General features: G+C 39.6%; 1 protein-coding gene across 2 annotated transcripts in view; it reads left to right on the forward strand.

The window, feature by feature from the left end:
• Nucleotides 1–7,563, forward strand: part of PDE7B (phosphodiesterase 7B) — a 172,110-nt gene that overhangs the window by 128,261 nt on the left and 36,286 nt on the right. For both annotated transcript variants that reach the window (XM_017737200.1, XM_008635956.2), the window contains exon 4: nt 5,758–5,841. In XM_017737200.1, coding sequence (XP_017592689.1) covers nt 5,758–5,841 — 84 coding nt within the window. The remainder of the gene's footprint in view (nt 1–5,757; nt 5,842–7,563) is intronic.

Below are 7,563 nucleotides of genomic sequence, written 5' to 3' on the forward strand. Positions count from 1 at the left end.
TGTAGATTCTAGGGTCTTCTCTATGTCCACGTAAGACATACCAAGAGAATTCCAGCATTGAGAAGGGTTTTATGAACACTGACAGCATTTTGTTGATTGGCACAAGGAGTGGTGATAGTACTGTTTGAGAGGTTTAGATACAACAGTGGTATGGATTTTGGTCAGTAAAGGAGGGCAGAAATTAGAGCTGGCAGATACAGTAAAGCAGTACCAGTAAGTTCTTGTTGAACATAAGAACCATCATTCACTTCAAAATACTAAGAAAACAGAGGATGCGTGAAATGTCTCATCTGCGACTGGAAAAGGAATTTTTAATAGCTGAACTTCAAGTAATTGACTGGTAATAAATAAAAATAATTCATTCACAGGGTAGGACCACTACAAGGGAAGTTAAATTATTTTCTATGTAAAAAAGTCTACAAAACTGAATTACAGTTTCTACATCATCATTTTATCCCCTTTTTAGAAAAAGGGAGTAGCAGCAGTTCCTTTCCTTTGCAGAGCATTTTGAAACAAAACTGCAGAATACATTGGATAAAATCAATACTTCTGAGCTCATTAGGACTATTAGCAGAAATAGTAGAACTGTGCAGCATACAGCACAGAAAACCTTACATTTTGGAATGTTTGCATGCTTAAAAATTCAGTGCTTACAAATGAATAAAGTGAGGTGGCTGCTACAGTTTCTTGTGCTGCAAAGGGAAATCGTCCTGAGTCTGTAACCCTTAAATCAGTCTCTCTGTGTCTGTTCAGAGGAAATGGTTTTGTTCAGAAGATCTGATGCACATGAGAAATCTGTATGCTTCCTACAAATAAGAATTTACAGTAACATTTATAGCACTAATGCAAAAGAATGAAAATAATCCAAACCTGCATGAATCACCATGAACCAGTCTTAGATCTCTTCAAATAAAAATATAATTCCAGTTATTATGATACTCATTTTTAATGTAACTTTTCATCTGAGTTTGCTACTTTTACAGAGCAACACTCCTCTCTTCTAGAAATCTTTCCACTAAAACCAGATTGATGCTTAAAACATCGTCAGGTCCTCTTCCTTCAGGTCAGAAATCCCAAGCCTTTTCGTAACTGAAATAATGGAGGAGCCATGGGCTCCATGGAGCCCCCAAGAGGCCTTACTACTGCTGCTTGGTTTGCCATGAAAAGTTGTCAGCCACTGCAGTATGTGCGCTGAACAGTCAACTTAAGAAATACTGGAATGAAGATTGTAAGAAAGCTTGACTGGAATAAATACTTGTAACCTCTTGTGAATTTGCTGTGGTATTCCTGACTTACCACATGGAGCTGTGTACTAAATAGAATCAATAATTTGGTGGTTCATCCTAACTTCTGCTGGATGAAGCTACTCTGTTGTTTTGTCACAGCTATGGCCCTATTTTCTCTCCTAATTTGTTGTGCTTGCTCAGTGAAATTGAATCTCATGCCGTTTCAGGCAAGTCTTGGAGAAGTTGTTTTCCTCGGTGCAGATGGCTCTTTCCTCCAGATGTGAAAGGCAGTTAAGAGCTGCCTCATTTTTTCTTAACCCTTCTGAACCATCTTGAAGTGCCCTTGTTGCTATGGCTGCAGTAGTGCCATGGTTCTTGCCCCATAGCCAATTTTCTTATGCCTGTATGCTGTCATGCATGTCAGTCACAGCACTGGCTCCTTATGTAGGTTGCTTTGGCTTATTTGGTTTGCTTTAGTGTCTGTTTTAACAAGAACAAAGTAAAATTCAGGAGCACAGTAGCCCCTGGGAGATGTCCCTGCTGGCAGATCTTGTGGAAGCTTGGCGCCAGTAAGGATGCAACCCCTGGTGTTTGCAGCTGCAGATGTTCCAGCCTTGCATCTTCAGCCCAAAGCAGTCAAGGAGAACCTGTACCCTGACCATTTCCCTTCACCCTGCTTGTTTCATTTGGGAACACAATGAGCTGTCAAAATTTCCTGCCTTGTTACTACAGAATCCTTCCTTTTGCTCTAAAAAGGATTATTTATCTAAAATTGCTAATTACATAAATCGTCAGAACAACTGTTTAGCCTTATTTTTAAGGTGGAGACAAAGAGATGGAAAGGTCTGCTAGACTGGTGAAAGTCAGCTTCAAAGTAATCTGTCAAAGCAAAAAAATAATATCGAGCATGTTGCCATGAACAGCCCTTGCCTCTTGGAAATTAAAATCCATGTGATAAGTTGTATATCTGGTGCAATCCCTATTCCTGGTCTTTCTGTTGAGTGTACTTAGATGTAATTAAAAGTAATAGGGAAGTATATAAATATTTGCCAAATACATGAGCCAAGAAAAAATGGAGGAAGGGAGGTGTGGTTGTTTTAGCCCACCACCACTTCCTAACTAATCTTTCTCTAATGATGCAAAGAGAGACTAGGTGGCACCTGGTGAAGTATTTTGAAATAACAAATTCATGAGGTAGAGCTACTTGATAACATCTTCGACTCATCAGAAACTTGCCTTCCCTCAGGATAAAGTTAATAATCATATAAGAATATAAAGATTTTAGTGGCTTTTCCTAAGTCAGCAGGGATGCAGATTTATTCTGCATATAGATTCCTGTAGTGCTAGAGACAACCCAAAATTATATTGTCTGTAAAAAATGTAAAATTACACAAATAGCTGATTGGAATCATCACCAGTTTGCCATGACTTCAGTTCCTGGGCTTTGCTAGTTAGTAAAACTCATTCACATTTACTAATGGCATCAATAGCTCCATTGCTTCCCCTCTCTTTGCTGAATTGCTCTGAATAGTGTACATAAGCATCTAATTTGGCTAGTCTGTAGTTCTACATGAGACAGCAGCACCACGGGAAGAAGCTGGGCTGCCAGGAACATCCAGAGCAGTTGGGACAGAAAAGGTGACAGCAGCAGTGAACTTAATTTAAAATAGCTGTAGCTGTTAATGCCTGGTATCTCCCATCATTGTGTTATCCTCAAGTATCACTGGTGCTCTTCTGTGTCAAGATCATCAATAAAAATTCTTTAGGACCATTCCCAGTATGAATTTTCTAAAGCTGATGGAGATCATGGGGTAATTGTTCCCAAGCAAAAGCTTCCTATCAGTGTACCATGTTATCTTCTTATTTTTAGTCTTCAGTTTTGGTACTCATCTTTTGCCTTCTCTTGTATGTTCAATGAAGTCCATATGGTTGAATTGCACTACAGTATTGCTTTCTTTTCCTTCTCTCTAACAGTTAGCTATTTTGTTTGAGGTAATTATCTTGTATGGTCTGCTTTTGGTAAGCCCACATCGTGTTTTCTTTGGTTTTAAAGTTGCCCACCTACCTTTAGCATTCTTTTCCTCAAAATTTGGGGTCATACTATTGAGATCAGAGTTAAGCAATCTTTGATACATGACTGTATGTGATCTTCTCTAGTACTATGGTACGTCCTTTGATTTGATAAATATGTTATTTCATGTCTAGAAAGAAAATCAGTCTTGACGGTTTTATAGTATTATATGCTTTGGGTGTTTTTTCAGATTTTTGGAGTCTGAATTTCTCTTGTTTGCTTGTTGGTTTTCTTTTTTAATGTCTCTGCTGATATAGTCACAAGTGACATGTTTATCAGTGTGTAATGCAGGGGATTACTTGCAGTTTCCTGTTAATTGATTGGTGCCTACAGAAAAACAAAAGCCTTGGTCAAGGCATGCTCTGAATTCACACCCATTCTTAATTTGCTGATGCCTGTATTAGCAACAGGCTCAAGCCTGCCTGATTTTTTTGTGTTTATATAATGTGTACCATATGCTTGCCATTCTTACTCTTTCTGCACACATGAGCCAATCTGATGGGGCTACCTGTGGTAGAGAGCAATGCTTTTAAGTCTGACTGCTGCTTCATGGGCTCTGGCTTGTGGGTGCTGATGAATCTTGCATCGGTGTTTTACAAACTCTACAGCTATTTGCTCCACCCTTCTACTCTTTAACGCGAGGACGCGGGGGGATGGGTTCATATACCTTCCTTGCCACAAGTTGCATGTAATTTTAAACTGCTGATGAAGGTAGACCCACGGCATTACCATACCTTTGAAGTGGAACAGCTGAAGAGCAGGTAGAGGTTTGCACCTCCTGCCCCTGCTATCGGGAGGGGTAAGTGGGGTCAGCAGCAGCTTGAGTTGCTTTGGACTGGTTCCTTAGAGTGGTTGTCAAGCAGGAGCTGAGAACACGGAACATGTGTTCTGTCTCTGGAAACAAAAAAGCAAAGTGAAAGTAAGGGTGAGAGGACGTAGATTTGTATTTATAATCAAAAGTGACTGTGTTTGAAATATTCTTAATTTGCTTGCACACTCTTGTGTCTTTCGTATCTCTAAGGACCCCTAGAGGGCACGGAAGTTTTTCTCCACCTCAAATATTTAACTTAATAATTCTACTTGGCTTTCTTCCCTTAAACATAATTGTAAGCACATTTTAAGTGAACATTAGATAGAAAAAAAATAGCAGCATTTAACTAGGTCCTTCTTTTATGCTACATGATGTTTTCTTGTTTTTAAACACAAGCAGTAGAAGCTAGCACTAGCAGCCAAATTCTTAAATTACTGTTTAGATTAGTCAGATGCTATATTTGTATCCCAGAGGAAGCGCAATTCAAACTAACTAATAATTCATAATTTATTGCAAACTTTGAGAGGACTACAGTGTGAGCTGTGTAAGGATGTGCAGTGGGTATGCTTTCAATATTGCAGTCTCTGTTTCTGTACAAGAGGAATTAGTATTAGGTGAAGAACTAGAGTACTCTAACTCGAACCTCAAAGTCTCCAAACTCTAACTAGGACCTCCAAAGTCTCCAAACTTCATCTTATTTAAGAATTTTTAATATTTTGGTCTTGATACTTGCCTGTAAAGAAACAATTACATTGCACTACAAGTTACTTAAAGTTATGGAAACATAAAAATGACATCTGCTTCCCACTACTTCCTATCTACTTGGAGAGAGGTTTTGTAACTCTTACTCATCCTGAGGAGCATTTTTCTCCTTAAATTAGTTTTGCCTATTTCACGAATATTACATGGTAAGTCAGGAACTAGTCAGTGTGAATTGCACAGCAGTACTAATTCTTAGTATTGTGTTGGCACTTTATCATCTTTGGATATACTTACTAACGCTCGAGAGTAATGCTTATCTGAGAACATCAGGTTTTCACTTACATAAAACAGCAGCAGTGTTTGAGGAGAAGGCTTGCATTTTCCAGAGTGCTCAAAGAGCAGAAAGTTAAACAAACAAACAAGCAAACGAGCAAATAAACCACCCACCTAACTTCAAAAAAATCTTCATACTTTTTTGGGGGGATTTTTTAATCAACTGTTGATTTTGAGACCAGTCCCACAACTTTGGAGGTCAGTTGGATTGTGAGCCTAGTCCAGGATTGGACTAGGCTTTGTATGTGAAGCCATGACAGTCCTACCTAGAGTCCTACCTGTTCTTGCCTGGGAAAAAAACCCCAGATGTCTGCATTACTGCTGAAGCAATGAGAGTCTGCTTGCTGGGCAAGAAGCTGTTCAATAGGATAATGTTGTGGTTTAATCCCGGCCAGCAATGAAGGGTTTTTTGTGTCTTTGTTCTCATAAGAGGATCAGCTGTACTGCTTTACCCAATTACCCAGGGATGTCATGGGAGATGATTTTTTGGACCTTAGTATTCCCACTGGAGGAGTGTAATGTCGTCACTTTGTATTAAAAAATAGATCAAGATCAAAACATCAGAGAAAGTCAGCTGCCCCTTCTAATGTCTCTGGGGATTTTGTGTTTTGCAGGAGATGCACGGGTGAGAGGTCAGACAGGGGTTGTCTCCGAGCGCCGTGGCTCCTACCCATTTATAGACTTCCGTCTTCTTAACAGTAAGTGCAACCCTTCTTTCAGGTCTGTATTTAAATACAAATAAATAAAAATCTCTATTGAAAATATGCAAACCAAAGTATTTCATCTCATACATATCTATAGCTCAGCTGTCTTTACACAGTCAGCATTAATTCCATTATTTCCACCCGGTGTCTGGCTGTGAAATATTCTGATTGTATGAATAGTGTCTGTAATGCTCAATCTGTCAAATGTAAATACAGTAGGGCCATGGGGTGTGCTGGGGAAGGAGAGGGGGCAGTTCAGAATTAAAAAGATAAACCTCTGTGTCCTTTAGCCTCTTAGACAACAGTTGGAACAGATTTATTTGAGGCTGTTATCCGGTCATATAGAATTGGCACAGAAGGGGAGCATGTGACAGCACTGACCAGTGGTTTATAATAACATTAATTTTTCCAACAATTAGAACCCAATCCAAAGCCCCATGGAGTCTTCTCATTGACGTCAATGGATTTTGGGTCAGGCCAGCAGTGAACATCTGTTAAAAATAATCTTAACCTCATTTTTATTGAAGTTGTTTTGCCACTGTTGTAAATAAAGGACAGCAAATCTAAAAAAAAAAAAAAAAAAAAAAAAAAAAAAAAAAAAAAAAAAAAAAATCAAGACCCTGTTGGGTTTTTTTTCACCTGATGGACGCTATACTGATGCAAACCCATTAGTGAGTGTGTAAAAAATAACATTAAAAAACAGTGACAGCTTAGTCTTGGGCCCTGTAGCGTTCAGCCTGGATCAGCTGTGTTAACTTCAGTGTTCAGACACAAGCAGATCTCGATTTGTCCTTGTGTACTGCACAGACCCCTCCATGTAAGCTTTGAAAAAAGCTGTTACTCACTGTCTTCATCAAAACAGACTGCAACCGTTTTAGTGCTGACACTGTTATGCTTCTGGCAATTGTGCTTTTTATCAAAGTACAATTGTCAAACCAGAGTTTGAATTCTCCTTTTTGTACCTCCTTGTCTGGGTGCCTGGGGAAGGGGAAGGGAGGACAAGTAAAGCAGGAGGACTGGCTGGGAGTCAGGAGTAAAGAGGAACTCCTGGTAAAGGGAGGACTCAGGCTCTGACGGACTGCATTCATCCACGCCGGCAGTTACTGCCACCCAGCCACGTGCTGCTATCAGTCTTGCTGATTAAAGATGTTTTCTGGGTTGTAAGTCCATCGGAGAGCTTGATACGGCTGATGTAGAAAGACATAAGGGGGAAGATGGGTCCATCAGTTTTCCCGGGACAGAGGGAATAACTTACTGGTTGAGCAGAGTTTTGAGGACAGTTTAGTTCTGACTTGCCAATGAAAAACATGAAGAAAAATCAGGTGTAGGCTAGTTGGAAGTAGTACTGGTCATGCATGCCCTTATAAAGACTGAGAGAAAATAAACCAGCTTTCATTCATGAAGTAGAAGTGGATATATATTCATATTCAAATGTGACTAAATTACTTATTTTTATTTTGAATACCTACACTTTATATAAAACTCCGTTCTTCTGTTCTTTCTTCTTCATGGGTAAAGAAACTGAAAACTTACCAGGTTTTTTTTTCTGGAAAAAGGGCTTTCACTTTTAAGCCCTGTAGATGAATCCTACCATCCTCCAAATCCTGCCAGCCTCTGGGAAATGCTGGTGCTGTCCGTGGGCTGTCTAGGGAGATGTCCATGGCAAGGGATGTTCCGGTGAATAGTCAGCCTTTGATCATGCCAGGAGCAAGGCAC

The sequence above is a fragment of the Corvus brachyrhynchos genome, unplaced genomic scaffold (genome assembly GCF_000691975.1).
Source record: "Corvus brachyrhynchos isolate BGI_N302 unplaced genomic scaffold, ASM69197v1 scaffold6, whole genome shotgun sequence".
NCBI lineage: Eukaryota > Metazoa > Chordata > Aves > Passeriformes > Corvidae > Corvus > Corvus brachyrhynchos.